Below are 24922 nucleotides of genomic sequence, written 5' to 3' on the forward strand. Positions count from 1 at the left end.
GTGCTGAGGGGCGCGTCCGGCCCGCACGGCCCCTCACCGCCGGCCAGGCCGCGGCGATGCCCCCACGGACGGGCACGGCTGAGGATCAAACTTGGCCGCGTTACTTTTCACGTTAGGATGTGGCCACCGGTATAGTTCTCCACTGAAACTGCTTTTGTGAAATGGTAGAGGTGCTACGAGACTGTCTGCTAGGGGAGATCTATGGGAGACTTGGCGCAAAAAAAAGGAGTATTAAATATACATATGCAAATACACCAGTGAATGGAAGAAAAAAAATCAGATACTAATACTTCCTGTCCCAGTGTATATTCCATACATCTACAGGATGTTTTTCTAGGAAGAAGGTCGGCCCTCGCTCTCTCTACTTCTGTCTCCCCAGTCATCAGTATTACAAAACACGGAGTCATGCTTCATCTGAATCAAGTCTCCTGCTTTACTGCCTCAGTGCAGTCTGCTTTTATTTCAAAGAGAAAAAAGTAGCAATAAATTGTATTAATATTTCCTTGGGAAACCATGTTTTATTCAATTGTTACTGTTTAAAATGTGGTCTTTTTTCTTTTAAGCATTGATTGACAGATAAGTAGAATATTACTGCATATACTTCTAAACTCTATGAATAAACACTACAGAACCTATTGAACCTGACTCCCATCCTGATGGTTTTGCTATCAGAAAACTCTCCAGTGAGCCGTCATCATGACTTGGAACCATGGTCCATGCCTCCAGAAAACATTTAGATATGAAGTCACACAAACTCAAATACCTCAATAGGAAAAACATATTCCCTTCACTTGCTTCCCAACAGAGAGGTAACACAGGATACATTTAGCTCAGAAGCTGACCTTTGGTAGGGGTCACCATTATATATTCAAGAAAAATTATAGTAATATTGGGCAAATATAAGGAGCAACCACCTAGGACTATAACAACAACTTCTGGCAACATAAAATCTTGAACCTTCAGAAGTCAGAAGTTTCTAATGGACTATTGTTTCTACAAGCCCCAACAGACCAACCCCTCACAAAGTTCTCCAAACATTTCCATACTTTCTGGTTTTCCCATCATCCTGTGGCAGTAAGTCCATGAGGTCTCTTTTTTTAGCCTACTGCCTGATAGGAAAAAAAAGAAAAAAGTTTAAAAAAAAAAAGAAAAAAGGCAACTCCTCATATAATGAAAAACACTTGAGTAACTGTTCTATTTCACCTAGACACTCAAAACGGTCTGACTATCCACCACAACAACTTACTAACAAGCCAGCTGTCTTCCAGAAGGAAACAGTGTCTTCCTTCTATTTAGTGCCTCCCCACATCTAAGTCTTTCCATGTCCCTACTGGTCTGGTTGCCTGCTGGTTTGCCTTTTCCAATTCAACTGTTATCTTTCTTAAGTTACACAGATGTGGCAGGACTTTTCCATTTTGTTCTTTGTAAGCTTCATGATGAGGGTGCTCATGGAGACAGAATGCAGACTGCAGCAAATCATCAGGTCCTTATTTTGGTGGCAACACTAGCTGAAAGTCCAGCATTGTATTTGATAGAGTTTGCATTGTTTCCCACTCTCCAGCATTCTTTTGCATCTATTGGCACAGTCATTTAAACATTTTATCAGTCACTGTTCCACTATGAAACCTTTATGTGATTCCCAGCTATTCATTTTAGGAAGCTAAATCTGTATTAGCAGAAATGTTATTACTTGACTATTTTCTGTTTTCCCTGATCAGAAAACACTGTCTGCCTGTAAGATTCCATCAGCAACCTTCTTCACTCTGGAGCCTAGCCATTCATTCTTTTTTCTCCTTCTGTCTTTTAACAAATGCATAGTTTGTGAGAAGAGGTCAGTAAGATTTCTTGGTGAAGACTCTTGTTAAGAGCATTTTGAAAAGCCAAGTATGTTGCATTAACCAGCATTTTCACTGTCACCTTCAAGAACTTTCTAATAAATTTGTGAGGCATTGTATCATTCATTCCTATTTACCCACTAATCTATTCTTTGCTAGAATTTCTGCCAAAGAATTTCCTTCTTCTTTAAGGACTTCTTAAATAATTGATGTCATATGTGCCAAATTTAATTCCCCTCCAATTAGTAACTCAGCAATGTCTTACTTATGTTAGTTTCAAGTCTTTACTGAATACCATATGGTCACAATATTTATAATTTCTCTTATTAATGTCTTTTACTGAAGCTTTGGTCACCAGTAAAGCAAATCCAGTACTAGGAATACTAGCATCAGACCAAAAACTTAACAGCCACATGAATGCCAGTCCAAATGTGTTCACAGAATTTTGTCTGGTTGGCTTTGAACTGGCAGTCTCTATGTCATATGACATATCATTTATCTTTTATTGCATAAAATGAGCATAAAGTCCAAGTTACACATGCTTACTAAATAAACAGAAATGCATTCACTTCTCCACGTTTGAACCAGATGAAACTTGTACTGACGGATGATCTGCTAGTGTGCCTTGATGATGATGGAACATCAGCCTGACACACATTTAGAGGTTAATTTCCTTACAAGACACGCTTAAAAAACTCAAACCTCTGTTTCACATGGGTTCAAAAGTGATTACGTCAATTCATGGGAGGACAAACAAGCGCTCACCAGGACTCACTGCAGATCACTGAAATCTGCTACTACATAGCGTTCAAGTGTCTCAGCAGGCCAGCCCTAGTTTATTCTTCTTCAGACATGTGATAATGTTCACAGCTGGATTCAGACACTAAGCAAGAGAGAAATAATTTGATCTACTACCACTAATCTGATGTGGTCTTTAAGTTTTACTTGTCCCAAAAAAAAAAAAAAATTTACTCCAACAGAATATTCCAGTTTCACTGCTCCAAACCTCATTTATATCTCACTGTCCTCCACATTAGAATACTTAAGAACTTCCTGTGAACATCAGACCATGTCCTGTGTTACCTTAGGGATCTCTTCATGAAGAAAGCTTAGTTGAAAAAAAAAGACCAAAGAGACTAAAGATGAGTATAAGTAGTTAATTTGCATAGGCCAGGACAAGAAAGAAGTGAGTAGAAGACAGTGCTAGAAAGCCCCTGCTTTCTAGTCCTCCATGCCTTGGAGAGCCATGGGAACACACAGTTATTATGAGATCAAATTCTTCTGGATATTTAATTTTTTTAATCTACACACAGAATTAAGACAATGTCCCCATGAATACGGATAAGCAAAACACTTGAAAGTGGAATCAAAGAGTGCAAGGTTATTGATTAGTAATGTACTATCTCCGGGTTTTGGTTTTTGTTATCTCAGTTTGGGATGGGATTTTTTTGTTGTTGTGTCGTTTTGTTTTTTTTAAGAAATCTGTAGTATATCAAACTTGACTTTGAAAACTTTTCGTCCTTTTCTCTTTACACAGAAAATACTACGCCACAATAGAATTCCAAGTAGTCACGCCTGCTGAATATACACGCAGTCATACTGCTGTTGGAATGATCTGCACTTACCAGAATAGAACACATACTTGGAAAGTGCTAGAAGCGCCTCTCTGTATAATACCAAAAAGATTAGAAATCCAAACCTAAGGCTGTCCTGAGTGACTGTAGTAGGGAAAAATATCATGTGCCATACACATGTGCATATTACATATACATGTTATATGCATCTCAAAAGAGTTTGTTCCAACATAGTAAGAAAAGGCAAAAGAGCTTTACACTGTTTCATCTATACTTCCTAGAATTTCAGGTATCTCAAACATGATTATGAAAATATTTGTAGTGTAGCACATTATGCTTTCTTGCTGTTCCTTGGCACAGTGATAATTTGCCAAGTTGCCAAAAGAAGTAAATAAATTAACCACTAATAGGATTCAAGTGTCCATTTTTATACATTTATTCTGAGTTTGGGGTGCAGGGGGAGAAAAAGAGAGAAATCTATAGAAGAAAAACGACTCAGCAAATAGAACCTGCAAAAAGCCTGCACCATTCAGATGGCTTATGAAGTCACTATAGTCTAGGGAAGAGGAGAAAATACTAATAAATCAGTGATTTACATTACATTTTCTCTATGACCTTATGAATAAGTTTTGCTCTGTGCTCTGGTGGGATTAAGAAAAAAGGAATGGTAAGCAGCTCTAGAGAAATGGATTCATTTCAATATGGTACCCTTTTGTTTCAGCAATTAGCAAAGCAGTATCAGGGAATTCTTCACTACCACTAACATGATGAATCAGTAACATTTACTATGACATTAATAAAATGCACCTACCTTCATAGCAAAAAAAAAAGTCCTGATCCCAGTTAATTGTTGTTACTCTCTCTCAAAAATGCCAAAGGAACTTCATTGCTACACAAAAAAAACTGCTTCAAATTAGAGAGGAATTTATCCATTAAGACATAAAAAGTTGTAACTGCAATTACAAGCCAAGATCAAGAATGTACCTGCCACATGCATAGTTTTAAAGAAACAGAATATACAATCTACAGACTTAATAAGTGCACTAACTCATTTCTAGGCTTGGTAAGCCTGATTATCACCAACTGAAGAATGTATTTTAAGTTTTCATACTGAGAGAATTTACAGCATCTTCCTTAACAGGTTGAACAAATGTTCTGATAAGAAACCACTTGATTGCAAGATGGAATGTACACAACAAAATAAATTATGGAAAGGGACACACGTTCCTTAGACCTCATAGAAACACATAGGGGAGCATGCCAATAGTATGCTCTGTAGTTTTTGGGTCAGAACCATAGAGCCAAATAAAATATAAACTTACTTTTTTTCTGATCCATTTTTTGTGACACAGATGGATGGGTAGGACTTAACATTGGCAGAGTGGTCATCCTCTCAGTGTTGTTAAAAGAAGTCTCTGTAGACCACAACGTCATCATCTCTGCAGTGGCAAAGAGCTGGGTGCTGTCTTCAGAGCCCTCTGCCAAAGCAGCTTCAGAGGCAGGTTGATGACTGAGCACTGTGGCTTGAGTTGGGGGATCAAAGGAATTTTCCTGGAAAGACTCTCTAAATATATTTGAGTTCTTGTTCATTTGGTCAACGTGGGATAAAGGCGTGGTGGTCCAAGAAGAGGGCTGTGTGCTAAGATCCACTGCGGGATCAGTCTCGGAACTATTTTCAACCATATTTGGCAAAAGATCAGGAGACATTTCGAAGTCACCATTAACTGTGAGGCCCTCACTTCCATTTGAATAAAAGCATGTTTTTTCTAACACTCCTGCAATAAAGGAAAAAAAACACCAAAATTACCATCACCTGGAAAAGTGTTACCAATTTGTTTTGGAAAGTTAATACTGACTAAAATGACACAGATTTTAAAAGTATTTTAATATCAAAATTAAAATTAAAGACAAATTTAAGAATTCTGTCTGGTAACAAAATGACAGGAGCACATAAAACATGGTTGCTGTTTATCATGGTTGCATGTGGATAAATAGAGAAACAAATGCTTCCATGAGCTTAAAATATTTTAATCGTATTTATAGTATGTCACCAAATACTTACATGCTTAAAACTACAGAGTGCAATTTCACGGAGCTTCAACATGCATTCACTCTATCATTATGTTAACAAGATGGACAATGCTATTTTTTACTCCTTTTAAATTGCATCATCTCTTGTTTTCATAGTACCACCATCTTTAGAAATCCAATTCTGAAGCTTTAAGGGAATCAATGCATTTTCAACATATTCCATATTCACTAATTTGTAACATGGAAAGAGATGCTGTTTTCTCTGTATAAGATTATGTACTTCAACTACCACTGCTAAATATGGGGCCCTGAGTTATTTGTCATTCTTCTCTGATATTGCACTTTAAATATACAGTTATTGTCTAAAATTTTGTCACTTGCTGGCTTTATTTTTCGATCATTTATTATAGTATAGACAAAACCAGACTTTTCTTAGTTGTATATGTTGAATAGTTGCAAGTAATTAAAATTCACAAATCAAAACAGTAAGTAGATATATCCGACAAGCATCGGGAATTTAAACTACATAGTAAGATAATTGATCTTTAACCTAGTAATCCTAATAATAAAGAAGACATCTTAAACGTGTAGAACATATAACTCATTTATCTATAATAAAAACAACAAATATTATCTCAAATTCTTTAACCAAATGTGTTAGAGTCATATTTAAGGCTAGAAGAGAAGCACCACTCTGTATTACAATATAAGAAATTTTTGGTAAATAGCAAAAGTAATTTTTGCCACTGGCAGGTAAAACAGCTTAACAATCATAATAGCCACAGTACACCTAGACTTGATCATAAAAAAAATTTAAAGGAATCATCAAAACATAAAGTCTTCCAAATGTACCGAGTACCTTGGCAACAATTGATAATTTTAGTAACTTTTCTTCATATTCATTTGACCCTTCATTAGCTGCTTGGTACAGATAAACCCCAAATGGCAAGGGGGTTGGAATCAGATGGTCTTTCTATGATTCCATGACTCCTAAATCCACAGAACACTCAGCACCATCTCTCCCAGACTTAATTTTCATTTTGGTTATTGCGTTTACCAAAATGGCTGGTTACACCATCACCTCCCAATTAGGCCTTGTTCACCCCCCACTGCCCCAGGCTCTGTCCCTAGACAAACCCAGCTCCAGGCACCACACAGAGCCCAAGAGGGTATTCTGAGCCCATTCCCATTATTGAATCCCTCTTCTCACTTCTCCGTGCACTCTGCTGCTAGAATAAATCAGTTCACTGGTCTGAAATTCAGGGACTGGGCAGGCAGAAATGTTTATTAATCACAGCTACAAGTAACTGAAAACGCCAGAAGAATCCAACTAAAGTGCCTTCGGGTTGGAAAGCTTTATAGGTAAGGGAAAAAAGAGAACTGGAATAGCTGAGAAGGGGCAACGTCAGCATTTTCTTTTTTACTGAGCAACTTTTAACTATAGCAAATGCAAACAGCAAGAAAAACTGGTGAAAAAATTCTGAAATATAGTGAGTTTCAATTAAACAGTTACAATTTGAGATTTATCATACCATCATTTATCCAGGCTGGATTGTTTTGGCTCCAGTGTCACTAACTGTGAGTAAATCTTTATGTCTAACTTCTACTGGACAAACCCAGGGGAACTTTATACATATATATATATATAAATGTTAGGGTTTCTGGTTTTCCACCAGCAGATGTTCATATATCATTGGGGTTTGGAGGAATTTACTGTGTGTACTTTACAGAAACAACTAAAAATCCTCCCACCTGCAAATGATTTAAGCAGCTTTTTTTTTTTTTGTTTGAGTCCTCTAGTCAAATCAAACAGTAAGTGCATTTTCACAAATAGGGACTAGTATTAATATGATTTGCTAAAGTCTAAGGAAGAGGGAGTAGTTGTGCTCAGAAATTGTGCTCACTAAAATATGGCTTTATTTGGATGCCAGATATTTCTGTTCAAACAAAGGACTGAATCTCTAGAATTCAGAAGCCTACTTTGTTTCAAGTTTCAAACTTTATCAAGTTTTTTTTGCAGTTTTCAAGAAGTTAAAATAAGCTTTTTTAACTCCTTTGGGAAAGTGCATTGTATTTTTCCATAATTCAAGAATAGCTTAAGGTATTTTTTCACGTTCTCTCTTCTCCTCCCTAGACTCCTCTCTTCTCTTCCATTCAGCATAAAAATAGAAAAAGGCTGTGAAACATTGGTCCCAAAAAGTTATTAATACTGATTTAAAATAAAAGTTAAAATGATTAGCTATTTATATAACACTCATCAGAATAAGAGGCAATGCATCACAAGACAGGTAAACTCTTGAAAAATGTTTGAAAACTCCCTTTGGTTTAATACCATGGTCAAATAAATACTGTGAAACAAAATATTGAGGCTACCCACTGGATTCTATCCTCTTCACACTCAGACTTATTTCATTCTTTTTCTGGAATAACAAATAATAACTATGTCTATCAATGCCATGAGGTCATTTACTTCTTTCACTGAGATCCCCAAATCCTTGTTTGCTTCTTCAACCTATCTTTCCAACAACTGCATTTTTTGTTCTATTTTTACCGTTTCCTAGTGATAACAACTCCTCTTAACAGGGGGACCACACAATGAACCTCTTCGACACAAAAGGTCTTCCTATTTGTATCATCTCCACTGGCAATGAGCAGTATTAAAATTCTTTTTAACGTTTTTTCCCTCCAAAATAACATCAGCCTGGCTCAGGTATGCCCTTGAGGGAGGCAGGTGTAGGGCCCTGGCATTCCTCACTTGCCAGCTCTAGATGACAACTCTGTTTCCACTCAGTTTGTAAGTTTTAGGTCACCTTCCTAAGTCACCTCTTTCTTCTCCCATATTCTCCTCCTATCCTGTCCTTTTATCAGTGCACCATAGAGAATTTAGGCACTTTATTCCAGGCTACAGAATCCACTCTTTGTGCTGGGCTCCCATTCACTTTAATTTTCATCCTTCCCCCCACCCTTCCCCTAAAAACACCATTGTATATTTTAAATCCTAAATTAAGCTTACTGGATATGTTTTTATAGCATCCATATTTAAATTTCAAGATACCTAAGAAAACAGAGTGATGCTTTAAAACAATCAGTTCTTTCTTAATCTCTTCAGTGAAGAGAAATTAATTACTCTCTATCTATGTTTGCTGACAGACATGCAGCACATACTGAACAAGCATTTTATTCATGTATACAGGCACACTATATCCAACCATTCTTCAGACTTGGGTTCATACAGAGCTGTAGATGGTAAATCATAAGCCAGATATTAATTAGTTGAGAAATAGATGTAACCATTTTCAATTTGTGTCTCTAGCTACAGCTGGGCATGTCCAGATGACAAAAACAGAAAGTATGCTGGTCTTCATTGTTCTTGGTACAAAACAGAGCTACTGGGACCAGACCCATTCATTTCAAAGTAACGCTTTTCAGCAGTTTTAATGATCATTTCCAGTTGTTGTTCACTTTGGGGAATTAATATTTTGCTTAAATATGGACAGGTTTTAAAAAATTGACAGTTTACTTAAAAATGGACAGTTAAGAGATTTAAGAAATAGTCACACTGTTCAAGCTCATAAATTGAGATTCTGGCAGCGTAAACTGTGGAAGATTTCTAGCTCTTCAAAGCAGGAAAGCTCCAAGAGACCAAGTCTGTTTAAAAGCTAATGAAACAGAGCAAAGCAGTCTAACAAAGTATGGGTAATTGATGAGGAAGCTGCAAAGGAAATAAAACACTAGTTCACTAGTACAGGAGGCCAGCACATATGAACTGAGATTTCTCCTGCAGGGTCTGTACCCATGACTGCACTCTGGAGAAATGGGCACATTACTGATACTGTGAAGGTCCCATAGTATACCAAACTATTGCTTGTCAGTTAAGCTGCAGTAATATCCTTCCTTCCTTTCCTTACTCCCTCCCACCCCCTCCCCCCACCCTCCCTCCCATCAAATAATTTCTATTAGCCACCCAGTACTATCAACTTATTTCTTACACAGTAAGACTTCATACCAGTATTAGAATTCAGTTATTATTGACCTGAAATAAATAAGAAGTAGTATTTTGAATATAGTGTATTGCTAGTTCCTGTAACAGACTACATTCTATTACACACACTTTAAATCCCCACAGCATTAGTTCACCTAATCCTGGTCATCAAATATATTTGCTTCTAGGCTATCAATGCACAGAAAATGAAAGCTGCTGAGAAGAATAGTAAATTATAAAATATTAATTCAAAAGCTGCTTCTGAAGGGACCTTTGCCAGTTTTCAACTTGGGTTATAACACCAAGTCTTATTCTTTACCCTACAGTAGTGACGTTGACTTAAGAGGAGACAGTCGCGCTTTTTGCTACATAAGCAGGATCAGAACGCGCCCCATTTCCCAGAGGATTTCGTACATTTTAACCACAGGTCGATCCATGCCTGAGAAAGAGATTGAGTATAACTGATGTAAATACACCTGCCTTTTCATCTGGCTTCTCACCAAAGAATGAAAATCTAGGGCAGAGGATATGAAAGATACAAATGGAATGCTAAACATAAGGAAAGCAAATTTAACGGCTTCCTATTTCCTAATTGCAAGACTTATTTGATCTTAATCCATTTCAGACTGTTCTTAGTTCAGAAATACAACCCAAGACTTACCTGTCAATCATAACATTTACTAGCTTTGGGGGTTTTCTTACTTCCTGAACTTAAACTAAATGAAAAGAACAGGCCTACAACATCATTTGCATATCCTTTACAGACTGAATGGAGAAAACAGATTAAAGTTGCTCTGATTTTGACAGTACTTTTGAAACACCTTTACTTTCCTCTTATGCTTGTTGTTTGACTGCTTGATGTGAATTGAAATTGAAGTGTTCAAAATAGGAAAATAGATTTATATCTGTATGTCTGGATACTGGATACAATACCCCACTTATTTCAGATGTGCTTCTGAAGTACCTAAGGAAGCTCAATTTGAAAACGTTCTCACTAACAAAAGAAAAATTTTAAAAAACCCAAAACCACTCAGCACTGAAAGCAAATTTTTTAAACTTTTTTTTTCCTGAAAAAATAATGCTTTAACCTAGTTTCATTGTCCTTTTCATTTTGTACTTGAAGCAATTTAATGATATGTCAACTTTTCTAAAAGTAACAAAGGGAAGACTTTTTACAAAAAATATGCCAATAAATTACCACTTTTTAATTATGAAAAACATATGCACAAAATTACTTAACAGACTAAGCCATTATGAAGTCTATGAATACCTTGAAACAGTTACCACAAAACATATTTGGGGTTCTGCATTGATACCTATTTTGTATGTAGAAGAAATGAACAAAAATTTCCTTATTTAAACAGCAATGTTTTGTATGCTGTTCAGAAAAATTTGTGGCTATTTAAAAATTAATAAGTTAATAAATTTTCACCTGAAAATAAGAACCAATGTGCATATGACATAAACAGATATATACTCCATTCCACTGACAGTGATCTAAAATGACAACAAAAGTATCTTTTTTACTTGTAAAATGGCTGCTGAACACCATCTACACGTTCAAGATAATGTGTTCCTCAAAAATCTACCTTGAGAAAACCAGAAAAGGTTTCCTCATCAATACTTTAAATATGTTTCAAGGATATGAATGTGAATAGCAAATTTAATTCTCTGCAACAGTCCCTAAGTAGATTCGTTTTTTAGGTAGGTGTGCTAAGATGTATGTCTAATGTCTACAGTTATATTAGCACTTGAGAATGTGGTCTTAGTTTTCGTCTCTTTAATTTAAAAAGCGTCTCCTTAATTAAAAAAGCACTCACCTACAAAGGTAAGCAGGATCACCAGCAAAAGGATCAGAGCACAAATGCATGGAATCAGTATCAGGAGCAAAAGTCGAAGGAACCTGGCAGAAGCCAGTTTCTGAGAGCAGCCATCCCCCATACTATCCTCATCTGTTCCTAAGACCTGAAAAACAAAAATGCAGTTTTATCATGCTGGGGACCATCAGTAATTCCTATGTTTTCAATAGCAGTCCTCCCTCCCTACTACACAGCTACATGATTTAAATATATGCTGTATACAGCTAATAGATTCTTAAGGACAAGTTGAGTGTAAATTTTTTTCCTGGTGGACAGTCTAGCACAATCGATATCATTTGTTAAATTTTACTCAGTATCCACAGACTCATAGCTTCATTGAAATTTCTAAACATTTCTAATGAACTGGATGTTGGATAGGCATTTAATTTGAAAAAAATGCAAAATACATCATAAACTTAAGGAATAAGGCTAAATACAGATTGTTTTATAATTTAAAACAATCCATTACTAATTATTCAAGAGCTCTATGTTCTTGTTTATTTATTAAAGAATCAACAAACTATTATAACCTTTAAGTGACAACAGAAGACTTATTTGCAGAGTAATTATGTCTGATTTTTAAGTACTTTATATAATTATAATTTAACACAGTATTCTGTAGTTTGCAAATCACATTTTCTGTTCTATGAGTGGAATACAAAAGAATAGAGGAACAACAATTTTCTGAATTCAACTGAGCTGTACAAAAATTCAAACCCCTGTAAAAGCCTAAATATGCATTTTATATTTTTTAAACCTAACTCCATTAATACTATGATCACATATACTGGAGAAACATCATTGGTTTTAAACAGAAACAAAAACAAAATTCCAAATTAATATTTAATAGCAAGATTGAAACTGTTACAAAGTCAATGTCCCTTTGTTTGAAATTGACCAAAAAATACAATCTTCCCTGTGATAACATTAAACTGGATGATAAGTTTGTTCATTACAGACAGTGTCTTCCCAAAGGATGACTAATAGTTTATCCTCTTTGTCAGGAAGATCAATCACATCAAAGTTGGTTGTGTCAGGACACAAGAGTAAAGGCATCCATTACCCTGACAGCCTCTCCCCAAAGAACCTCAAGAGATTGAAGTCTACAACATAAATAATATTAGTTCTTGTAAATGCCAGTCTCTGTGGGTTATCCCTTTGGCTGGCTCTGCTGAGCGTGCCTTTCTGTGAAGAGCAGGTCATCAGACTGACTGGCACAAACCAAAGCTGAACTATTTCTTAAGGAATTGCTGCAAAGACACTGGATTTGTACCACCCCACAACCTCAGTCCCATTTACTGCACCGAATGAGAAAACCCTAGGCATAAGTAGGATTTGCAGAATCATCTTCTATCATTCTACATTATCGCCTGTTCCAGCATGTCACAAAGACTATTGGAAGGTAATTTTCCTTACTGATAATAGAATTACCAACTATTCCTGAAACCCCTGGTTGCTAGACACTGCAAGACCCTTGACAGACAGCAGAAGCCAAGAAAACTGCATTTGTGAAGTTGTATGTGTCTTTTCTGACACTGCTAAGCATCACGTCATCTGACCACTTCGAGACTCATCCACTGTAGTGCCTGTCCCATTTGACTTCTTTTCCTACTTCCACTGTTCAAAGTAAAGACATTAACACTGAAAATGCATATGGTATTGGTATGGTGCGAGATTCTAGTAGCATCTCCCTTGATAGTCTTCCTCCTATACCAGTGATTCAGTCTCAACACAGTCCTACTACTAGACTTATCTAGCAAGCAGGATGGTAAACTTAAAGATGTTGGATTTATCTGAAAATCCGAAACAGCCAGCTCAGGATGAGAACAAAGAGTGTCTGTTGAAACAGTCTGAGTGAGATGGCAAGGTCTGCAATCTGATCCTCATCTTCCACAGCACAAAAAATATAAACAATATTGCAGAGAGTTAATTGATTGTCAGAATTGTCAGAATTATTTTTTCTTAATCAGCAGCTTATTCAGAAGTAGTAAATGTTTCAAACCAAGACTTCAGGATATCTCAGCTTAATTAATGCCTTGTCCACAAGTGACATCTAAAACATTCAGTCACAGATAAAGTTAAGGATTTAGGTGAATATTAGGAACTTCAATCCATGTAATATTCAGACAATACCTGCTTGACTTCTGGCAGTCCACAATTGTCTGCCTTGTCATATTGAAGTCTTCAGTGTCTGCCTGACATTTTGCTTCTGGTAATGCTGGAACCCAGCAGCTTTAGCTGCTGTACTCATAGCAGGCTTCCCTGAATTCCACAGTCTGAGTTTCCACAGCCTGTATTAGGCCCCCTTGTGAGTTCTGAGCACAGATAACAGAGGAATAACACAACTCTGCTATGAACTCAGATCTCCCAAAACTCTGCCGTAATTACTTCTAAAAGCACAGACAACGATGAGTAGATGCAGTCCTCCCACAGGAAAGGGGGCAATTGAGTTCAATACCCTATTTTGCCTGAAGCAGTTAAAAAATGAGATCTACAACTGAGCAGACGATCACAACCACATGAACACAGACTTCTCTTGAATCAGAGCATGCCATGCCTTGAAATTATGACATTCTATAAAAATGAACCTGGTGGTTCTGGGCCAGACAAGGAGCAGGACCATCACTACACAGCTCAGTGATCAAGGCACTCAGGGGCTGATTCTTAGTTTCTTCAAGACAAACAAATTTTAGATCCAGCTCATTTTCCTAAAGAAATTATTCCCAACCAAGATGCACTTCTTGCAAGTCCCAAGCAGAAATGTCCAACTCTACCCAGTGTAATACAAAGTAAATTCTGACCTGTGTCTCCACAAAGAGTTTGTCTTAGGAGTAACAACTTAGCAAGAAAGAACAAAATTTTTGTTCTCAAATATTTGAAAAAACATTCAGAAATAGTATCCATCATCACTTTTTGACTCTTTTTGTTAAGAGGGGATGATGACATTGATTATTTTGGAGGCACATGAGTTCTTAATAATCTCAAGCACAAGTGTTTAACTGACAGCAGTTATCACCATTGTCATATATAAACCTTAGAGTCAACCTAGCAGAAACATTAAATGTGTGCCAATTGAAACAGTGATTCTGTGTTTCTGTGAGAAATGTTTTCTGAAGTCTACTAGTATTGTAAATACTACTTACTTTACATAAATGTTCAAGACTAAATGAGAACATCAAACATTTTCTTTCTTGTCTCCTCCTGAAACCAATAAATCTCAATCTTTGTATTGACAACTCACTGCCACAGATTTTTAAATGGGCTGTTGTATCCAAATTTACTTTCAATGTCTGCTCAAGAAAAGAATGCTGTATTGTTAAAGACATGCTTCTTTAAGCACCATGAATTGTGTGTTCTGTAGAACTGCAAAGTAACTATTTACAGGCAATTAAACAGTATGTTGTATTTTTCCCTTCTACAGGAAAAGACCTCAGGAAAAACAATACACCTGTTTAAATCATCATCAGTGACTATGCAAGCATAAATTATTTTTTCCAGTTTCCCAATATTACTATTTTCCATCACTTGAACATCTACATTAGGTTTTTTCTGTCAATTTCTCTGATGAATATGAACTAAAACTAGAGATAGTGTTGCTGGTTCCTATATCAACAATGAGAATTTAATAAAGTGTCCTATAGATAAACATGAATGACATGAACACCTACTGTTTGTATATTCCCTGACAGTATTTATTTTTCTCTTGCCACCAAATATTGCAATACACAAAGAATACATGCACCAGCTTGAAGTGCACTAGCATGACAATGGTATCTGCATAAACTGCAGATGTGCTCTGTTCTCTCAGTTCTAATGAATAATGGAATATAGGAACAAATAATAGACTAAAGACATAAATAATGGAACTGTCAGATAAAAATGGGCCTATGGAAGGAAACAGGGGTTCAAAATGCTTTCTCCTTGGCTCACTTCAAGCTTCTAGGTTAGTGGCTGAGAGAAAAAACCAGTCTCCCTCAACTCTCTGTGTAGTTAACAGTTTCTCTGACTCATTCTCTAAGTCTGAGGTACCTGGTAGATACTTATATATCTCCTTTTCCAAGGAAAGGACAAGAAGACTTAAAAGCAGGATCCTTGAGGGCCCACTGAAATAAATCAACCCTAAATGCTAAAGATTTCAAAATAAAATAGAGATTTAGCCAAAAATCTATAGCACTGGACATATTCTCACATATTTCAACATATTCTCAACATATTCTCAATACTTGAAGAACAGGTGCAAGTTCTCTTCCAACCACTGCTATTAGAAAACTCAATCTAAGAAACATTTCTCAGAATTAAATACTGTGTGCACTACAGTTAGGAAATATCTGTGTTCGTTTTTTAAGGCAACAAGTAGTTTGCTTTTAATACAAACAGGCTTTGTATTTAACAAGAATATAGTCAGAAGAGAGGATACCTAAAAACATCAGATAATTTCTTCTGACAGCTAAGAGGTTTTGTCCCTAACAATATTACATTAACCACTGCTAATCTGAGTGGCATTCTTTCAGTAAGGACTGCAATAAAGGAAATAGACTAAAACTAAATTCTGAGCTAATTTCAGTGTTTATTTTTTAAAAATTCTAGGTTTATCTACGACTGTTGGATCAGACTGCTCAGTTTATTTTCTGGAACCACAGAGGGAAGAAAAAAGTAAGATGAAAAAGAGTGTGTAGTCCCATCTGACTGCAAAAAGACTAAGAATTCATTGGACCAAAATTCACAGCTTATTTTCTGCAAGACGTGGAAAGAATCTGATCTCATGGCTGTCATTTGAATAACATCCCTGTCATATTAAAGCAGAGAAATGACAGATTACATTAAGAGTTATGGGTGAAAAGCCTAAGGCAGCATGCAATTTTCCTTTTAGATACTAAAAGTATCTAAGTTACTAGTCTATAAAACAGCCTGAATCATGGTATAAGCACTCGACAAAAATATCTCCTGCTGTTGTCACCACAGAACTAACAGATGTTCTCCCAATAAAGAAGTATCATTAGAGCTAATTGCCTGCTGTCAGTATCTTCTGTGCATGATGGGTCTCTACACAGAAATGTAGAAGACACCTCCTAGATCAGAAGCATTAATGTATCTTGAGCAAACCATACACCAAAGCATTATTTATGTTTGTAATGGAGAAAAACAGAAAGAAGTACTACCATGAAATGCAGAAAGAATGTCAGAGGGCAGTAAACAGGTCACCTCATAATGCCATTGTCCTCAGAAGTCCTCATAATGCCATTGAGGAATCTGCTATCCAGCCAAGCAATAATTATGTAAGATTACAAAAACTATCTGCAGCTCTTCCCATATCCTTCATACTGTTCCTCTTCTAATGTTGAAGCAGTGCTCAGCTGTCAAGTCTTGTGATTTCATCTGCTTTTATGATGCTGGTCTTAAATCTCTAGATACTGAACTGACATGACCATACCAGCCATTACAGCTTTTCCTTTGCCATTAGAGGAAGATGGTTCCCATCTGTTATAGCTACAGAGCAAAAACTGAGCATGTGAAGTGTCAATGTTTAAGCACCAAACACCACATATGTATATCAATTTAACCATACTCATTCTTACAGCCTTTTCTGATCAACTCATAATATTCAAAGGCCTGGTAACGAGTAACAGAAGCTGAAAATGGCCTACATTTTTTATCAGTTCTGTCCTGTTTACATGAATACTAGGAGGCAGCAACACACCTCCATTCGACTACTTTATTGTCAAAAAAATATAACATCATACTTCAGTAATCATTGTAACAAGTAGAAAGTGTAAGATAAATCCTCCAGAGGTACAGAGTCACATGCTAAAAACACATATAGGCAAAAATTTGCAGAATATTTCATTTTCAGTGTTAAGAGGAATTAGAGAGCCAAACTGAAATGGACACTGACAAATGAATGTAAAGGTAGCATAAGAAACTGGATACTAAGCAGCTTTTGTCTGCATTTACAAGCAGTACCCAAATTCTAGTACACAAATTGAAGAACAGTAGCGTCATAGTTATTCTAAAATGAAATAGTGCCATTTAGAGGGGGGAAAAAACTTCTCATGCAGTAAAGTAGAAAAAAAAAACCAAAAACAAACACCTTTTCATACAGAAGGCAGGAAAAAAAATCCAAACAAACAACCCTTTTCATACAGCAAATCAGCAAACACGAAAAGTATGTTATCATCACAAAGTTGTTATTTGCCAATAAAATGCACTATTTTCCTGATAGTTCAAGTTTCCTGTAATCTTGTAACTTCTCCCAGGGAATTCCATATCGTCAGACAAAATACAAATTGCTCACATAATCCATTAGAAGTTCATTTTGACAATCAGACCTCCCTTCTCTTCCATGAAATTAATCAATCCAAAATACAGAGTATCTCACTAAGGGAGATGTCATATAAAGCTGGGCACATCTTTCCAAAATAAGTATTTGGTTGGTGCTAGAGGCCAGATTCTTTTGCCTGAATCATAAACATGAAAGTTTGGAGTTCTGAGCTTATTCTCATCTCATCTAGTTCTTCAGGGAAAGAATACACTGTTCTATCCTGGCAATGTAGTGGACTATAAAGGCACTTTGAAAAACATCTATTTGACATCAAAATAAACATAAATAATTTAATAATTGGTCTCCCTAAAAATATTTTATTTAGACATCAGAAAGCTACTGACAAGCAAACTACTGACCTTGATTCTCTATTACAGGTAATCTATGCTTAACATCTCATGCAAAAGATGGAAGTGGAAAAGAAAGGATTTTCATGGATTCCATGTGTGATATCAATAACTGTTCTCCATCTCATTGTAAATAAGAACTAGACACACCATTAGCCAACATACACAGTCAGTACAAATCTGTCTTCAAAATTTGAATTAGAAAACAGGGAAAAAAGGATATTTATCATTACTAGAGAAGAGTAGTATCACTCTTACGATGTGGTCCCTTCATTTTTAAAAAGAAGTGCTGCTGAATAATGATTTTGTTGTGGCATAAATGCTAATTGTTTACATACTTTGTTATATATTGTACATATTTACAATTATTTATCATTTCACTGATGTAAAGTTAAAACTACTGTGGGGATACTTCCCACATTTACAACGGAACTTTGTTGAATTCTCAAGAATGTTCAGATTAGGAAATAGTACAGCTGATGGCAAACTTACTACATTTCTAAGTTCTCTTCTTTATTACTCACAGCTGGTGGCAAAGATGTGTGATGCTGCCATTCCTCATAAAATGAGCAAGGTTCAGTAAACATATGGAAGATAGCAAAGATTTTTTAAAAACTGAAGTATGTATGAAAGGCAGTAATTTTAAGGATTAGACTATGGTTAGCATTATCTGATACTTCTCAGTGCCACAACACGAACATCTATTCAGCCCACTTGCACAAGCAGTGGGAAATTGTTCTGGGGAAAGTACTATTTAGCTAATGCAGAATTCATGCTTTAGGGGTTCTTAGCTTTCTTTAAGTTGCTACGGCTTGCAAAAATTACGCATGGAAGTTTCCACAGTGCCGTGCTGTTTTTCTGAACACACAGAGAGACTATTCTAATGCTTTCCTGACTACCCAGATGTTCATTGCATTGAGCTAAGCACTCTGAACAGCGATGGCAAGCCTCTGGCTACACACTGCTGACAATCACAACCCAGCAAGCAGGGAGTAAGTAACACAGTACCCTCTTCAGGTTCCTGCCTAGCTGGGAATTCAATGAGCAGATGTCTGCAGAAGAGCCATTAGCGTAAGAAAGGCAAATTTGAAAACCATAAAAAAAAAAACCCACAGAAAAATCTTAGTGGTCTACTTTCTGACAATAAAAAAATTGGAAAAAAACAAAACCATTTTGAGGGGGTGGAAGGATACTGTTAGTGGAAAACTTCCTCTTAGAAGAATCTTTCAAGCCTGGAAAATTAGAAAGGGCAAAAGGAAATCCTGCCTGTCCTGTGGCTCACATTCAGTGTATCAGTCACTCACTGCCTATGTAGAAATGCCATCAGAAGTCCCACCCCACACCTTTTTTCCTGTTAATGCCTCATCAGTAGGTTTAACCCTCTGTGCAATGCCTATTGCTGATTATGCAATTGCTAAGCCCATTTGAAATCAGAAGCTTTCAATTAGATTAACTAGATGGTAAATTAGAATGCAAGCTAAAAAATTGCAGGAATCTTTTTAAAAGTATTTGTCTCTTTATTTTTGATGCATTTTAATAATTTTTTCATTAAAAATGCATAATTATTCTTCAACTATAAACATCTACCTAGAAGAAATTAAAATTTAGAATTTGAATGTATAATGTTAACTTTACCGATTTTTTTCTGAATTATGATTTTAAAAGATACTAACCCTTGGACCAAAGATAAGGCCAACAGTAATATCAATCAAAGGAAAGGATTTGATTTAGTGTCAAAGCAAAGCCTTATCTGTTCAGAATAGCTGGATTTTTATTTGACCTCCTCCAAAAGATGAAAATGGGGTTACACAATGTCACAAAGGTTGATAACCTACTGTCCTAGGGTGACGTTATGATGCTTGTATCCCCATTCATATGTTCTGTTTCTGTGGGATATTATGTTCTGTGCCTTTAAGACTGGCTTTGAAGAGTGAAAGTTTTGTTTGGGTTTTTCTTATCTAGGACACAGAGACGGACAGTGCATAGGGTTGCTTTCGCTTTTTTTTTGCTTTTTCTTTTTGCCTTGCTCTCTCGCTCCTGCTTCTGCTTCACTTCTGCTTGCTTTTTGCTTCTGCTCATTAGCTAGTTTAGCTAAACAGTCCAAATTTCTTCCTGGACTGTTTCTCCTTTCCTTTTTCTGACCATCTCGAACCTGCTCCAGACTGGGACCTGGGAACACCAAGTTTACACCGTGTGGCCTGCAGCAGCTGCCCCAGCGCCGGAGGGTCTGAGAACAGAGCGACCACCCCCTGAGAAAGATTCTGAATTTGTCATCTTTTTCTGAGTGGTATCATCCGGTATCGTTCATTTTGTGTGCTGGCGGGTGCTGTGCCTGTTAAATAAACAGGTTCTTTCCACTTCTTTCTGAGGAATTCTTCCTGAACCAGTTGGGGGCAGGGGCCATGTGGGTTTGCTTTCTGGAGGGGCCCCTTTGGAGATTCTCTACCAAATTTGCCCTAAACCAGGACACCTACCACCTAAAAAATTTAGAGGTGACTCATTCATTTTTCAGTAGGGTACCACTTTGTTCAGAAACATGTCATCTTTGAACATTTTGCTTCACTAAAAGAAAATAAAGAAAGAGAAGAATATTTTTTTAAACTACCAGGACATTGAGACAGAAATAACTGGAGAGGTGACTAGAGATTAAACCTATCCAATATTGCTGAACTTACAAAAGAAATGAGCCAATGCAGAAAAGATCAAGTGGGTTAACAAGGCACTTACATTGGTGTATATATTTGACTAGGACTTTGATATAATAATTAAGCTTTATGGCTCACATAAAGATTTACGGGATAAAAACATCCATCTAAGTCACTGAGACAATAACAATCTGATTATTTCATCAAATAATAAAAATTCTACTGTATTTATGGCTAGAAATATTCAATTTGTCATCCCTAGAACAGTTGTCAGATTTCCTTCCATTCACATTTTCTTTGAAAAACTCCAAGAGTCATAGAATAATCCCATCTATGATAAGGAAAAAGCAAATGAAAACCATCTGGAGTCTCAAACCATCCAAACCATCTCATACCATCAACACTATTCCCTATCTCTCACTTTATAGGGAAAAGGATTTGTTAACAACTTCTAAACACATTCAATCATAATTTCAGACTTCCTTTCCAGGCTTTTCTACATGCACTTCAAATTATTTAAGCTAACACCCTTAAAATGGCTGAGCAGGGACAAAACGAAGCTTATGAAAAGGCATTTACTACATAATTCTTCTGTTATGTAGTTGCTGCATATTGAAAGGCAATGTAAGAAAAAAAGAAAAAGAAAGATAGCTACTTACTCTACAGTTCCTAATACTCTTTCAGATATATTATCCATTTTGGCAATATTTGCAGATGCACAGAACTAGCTTTTTCAAACAATAAAGTATCTCTCAGCAACATCTGTCACTCATGGCAAAAAAGGAAAGGGTGTTAAGGTGAGATGGGCTCAGCAGTCTGTGTTTCTTCCTGGAGATGTGAAAATGCAGAAGGCTGGGAAAAGCCTGAGAAACATAGCCTGTGCTGCTTCAATAATCTCCAGGTGCCACTGGTTTCAGGACAACTTTACCACAGGCAAAATAATCCACCGAGTAAAAAATTTGATAGCAAAAGCAGCAGCAATGGAAAATATGTTCATGTTGCTCCACTGTCCCACAGTAGTCAGGAGAAAACATGATTGTGTATTACTGCTATCTGCTGGACTATCACATCCATGCAGAGCTGCAGGACTCAGAGATGTGGGATGGAAAACTCCTCAATGCTACCTACCAGAGGTTTTATTTCCAAGAGAAAAGACCTGGCTGCTTTCTGAAATCACTAGTGAGAGGAACAATGCAAGGAGCACATAAGCAATTTCTCACTGCTTCACTCAGAGGCAAAACAGGGGGGAAATGAGAGTCTCTTTCCTTAGGAAATGTTTCCTGAATCTTTGATGTTATCAAGAAATTTTCAATAATATTAGAGTGACAGTATAGGCTATTTTGAAACTAGGAGTTCTTTTGAGGTGATGAACAGTAATAGGAATTGCTCTAGGCAGTTATTACTACTGCTAAATCACTGCCAAGTGAAATCTCTCTCTGGCATCAAACAAATCAGTTCTGAAAGATTCTAGCACATTAGTTTATAAAACACCGGGTCCTGTATATGGCAGAACTGAGTGTTGCATGTTTTAGGAAGGGAAGAAGGGAAAGACAGACTTTTGACAATCACCAACCAGTCCCAAGCAAGAGCACCATACACTGAATATTGGAATGACCCTGAACTACAGCACATGAATTGGAGTAGATGAAATTTGATGCAGTCCTAAAAAAAAGGAAACTCTACCTTCACTTCCTATCCCTTAAAGAACTAGGTGAAGATCAATTAAATGTTCAATATACAAAATACTTCTTTTGCAAGAAAAAATTGGCCTTGGAATTCTAGAAGAGCAGTAGCTTACAAGAGCATCTGAAAGCGATGCAACCTGACAGTCTTTTTTCCGACAGACTTACAGGAGCTGTCCCCCAGGAGCAGCACCTGAAACATCACAGCACAAACTTCACCATTCAAAAGCAGCTCTGTCAGTATCTGATTTTCAGCCTCTATTCAGTTTGCAGAGGTCAAAGTGCTAAAAAGCTACCTTATGCTGGAAACAACTCAAAAAAAACCCAGAGAACTGTAAACTGTGTGGCACCCAAACAAGCAGATTATGCAAAGGTTCCATTCTAATGACAGAAATGATCAAAAGGAACAGAAAGATGGCTGGATTATTCTCATTCCTTCATGATTTGGGGACAGGAGAAGAGGGACAGGGAAGCAGAAAACCACAGAGGCAATGCTGCTACTCTGGTCAGTAACCCAGCGACCACTTGTGTCCCAATTACATGGACATCTATGCAGGTGGCAAGCTGCTGGCAGCAGGGAGACTGCACTGCAAGTTTTGCCTCCTTGAGAAGAGAGCAGGAGCTGTTGTGTGCCAGATATGCCTAGTTCCACCTGGATCCACACCACAGGACACAGCTGAGCCCATCAACCAAGTTGGTGGTGCCTCTGTGAAAAAGTATTTAAGAAAGGGCACACGCACCACACAGGCAGAGAAGCAGGAGAAGAATGAGATACAGCAGAGGAAACACCAAGGTCAGAGAAGTACATGCTCCATGGTAGAGCAAATACTCCCAAAAGGACTGCACCCCACAGAGGATCCACACCAGAGCAGAGGATGAGTAAGAACAAGGAGTAGGAACAGTCCTTCCCTGCACTGTTCATGGCCTCACTGAAGGGACTGAGTGCCATCTGTAGCAATAACAAGGGGGAAGGAGAGGAGTCTGGAGGGAAGCTGAGAGGTCTGAGAAGTGAGAGGTGTCTTCCTGAAAGGTTTTAATGCTTGCTTCATTTTTTGTTTTTGTTTCACAATATCTGAGTCAGTCAATATGTATTAATCAGTAATAAACTAATTTACTCCACTCGAGTCTATTTTGCCCATGATGGTAATCATGAAGGGATCTCCCCGCCTTTATCTTGACCCATGAGATTTCTCATTCTTTGTTTTCTTCCCCATCCCATAGGATGGGCTAGGGAGAGAGCAAGTGGCCATGTGGGATGGAAATAAAATATTTAAAAAATCTTTAAAATCTTGGCTGTGGGCCGAGGCCAAGCCACCACCACCCCTAGAGTTGGCTGCCCAAAGGGCACTGAGGGCCAGCAACTGAGACATGGATGAACCAGCAGCATCAGACAGCATTTTCTGGTGTCTGTTGCTGGCTTTAACCCCCAGATATTCAAGTTTCACAGGTAAAACAACCAGAAATAATAGATGCACAATTTAGTTACAAGCACTGCTTTAAATTATAATGTCTAGAAACCATAGCCAAGGAACATCTATCCCTTCAGGGGAGCAGCTGTCCGCACAAGGTAGGCACAGGATGGAATCTAATTCAGACTTCAGAGGTAGCAACATTCTCACCTCTTTTTGAAATGAGAATCTCTTGCTTGACAGTCATCTCGTTATTATTTTTACATTTAGGAAATTAACCATTTTTTGTATTTCTTTCATCTTTGCTGGTTAGAAAGGCAAGTCGAAATTAAAACGCCAGTTGGAATTATCTGTTCCACAGCAAAAATGAATTATGATTCCATCTGACAGCGACAAAAGCATTCACCATTGGGGCATTAAAGTGTCCACAGATTTAGGAGCGGGGGAGCTCTCAGTGCTGACGGGAGCGCCCAGGGGACAGCGGGAGCCGGGCCCGGTGCGGCACCGAAAGCCGCCGGGACCTGCCGGCGGGGCTCCCCGGCAGCTCTATTTTTACTGCGGTATGTTTTGCATTCAGACTTTCCACTGCAGGCGGCCCGGGTCAGGGGATCCGCTCTGCCGGGGGAATCTGACAGATCAGCTCAGCCAGAGTTATTTATAGAGGGCGGGGGACTGAGGGAAAGGATGCGATCGGCATCGTATTCTTCTGGCGCGGGGCTGCGGACTGCGAGAGGCACCCAGGAGCAGCCATCCCTTCGCCCCTCAGCACAGCCGGGCAAGGCCGCCGCGGCCGGGAGAGGGGACAGCCCGCTGGACACGGGGACAGCCCGCTGCACACGGGGGCTGCTGCCGAGAGACCTTCCCTCTTTGCCCCCACTTTAACTCCTGCAGCCTCTCGGGGAGCGAGGGCCACCCCACTCCCTGCAGTCCCAGCAAATGGAGGGGGGGCTCCCAGACCCTGGCACCCAGAGTGAGGCCCAGGACAGTTGTAGGTGAAACTGCACACAAGGCAACAACTGACTGCGGAAGGCCAAGAGAATTAACAATTGAGAGGCAATGAGAATAGTCAGGCTGCAGCTATCTGGATACTGTCTTCAGTCACTTCATGAGTGGGAAGACTTTTGCAAAGAGGATGTAAGCTTTCTTTCTCCCACTATGACAATCCATCACTTCACAGCAGGTTATCACCTACCCTTCTCTCCTGGCACTGGAGAACTCTATGTACCCAGCCTGCCACTT

At 37.9% G+C, this 24922-nt stretch overlaps 1 protein-coding gene across 1 annotated transcript in view; it reads right to left on the bottom strand.

Moving 5' to 3' along the window:
- CORIN (corin, serine peptidase) overlaps positions 1-24922 on the bottom strand; it is a 118883-nt gene that overhangs the window by 89958 nt on the left and 4003 nt on the right. The window contains exons 2-3 of the mRNA XM_031066414.1: positions 11243-11387; positions 4732-5184 (exon numbers count right to left, since the gene is read on the bottom strand). Coding sequence (XP_030922274.1) covers positions 4732-5184; positions 11243-11363 — 574 coding nt within the window. The 5' untranslated portion in view covers positions 11364-11387. The remainder of the gene's footprint in view (positions 1-4731; positions 5185-11242; positions 11388-24922) is intronic.

This window comes from Geospiza fortis, unplaced genomic scaffold (genome assembly GCF_000277835.1).
Source record: "Geospiza fortis unplaced genomic scaffold, GeoFor_1.0 scaffold40, whole genome shotgun sequence".
Lineage (NCBI taxonomy): Eukaryota > Metazoa > Chordata > Aves > Passeriformes > Thraupidae > Geospiza > Geospiza fortis.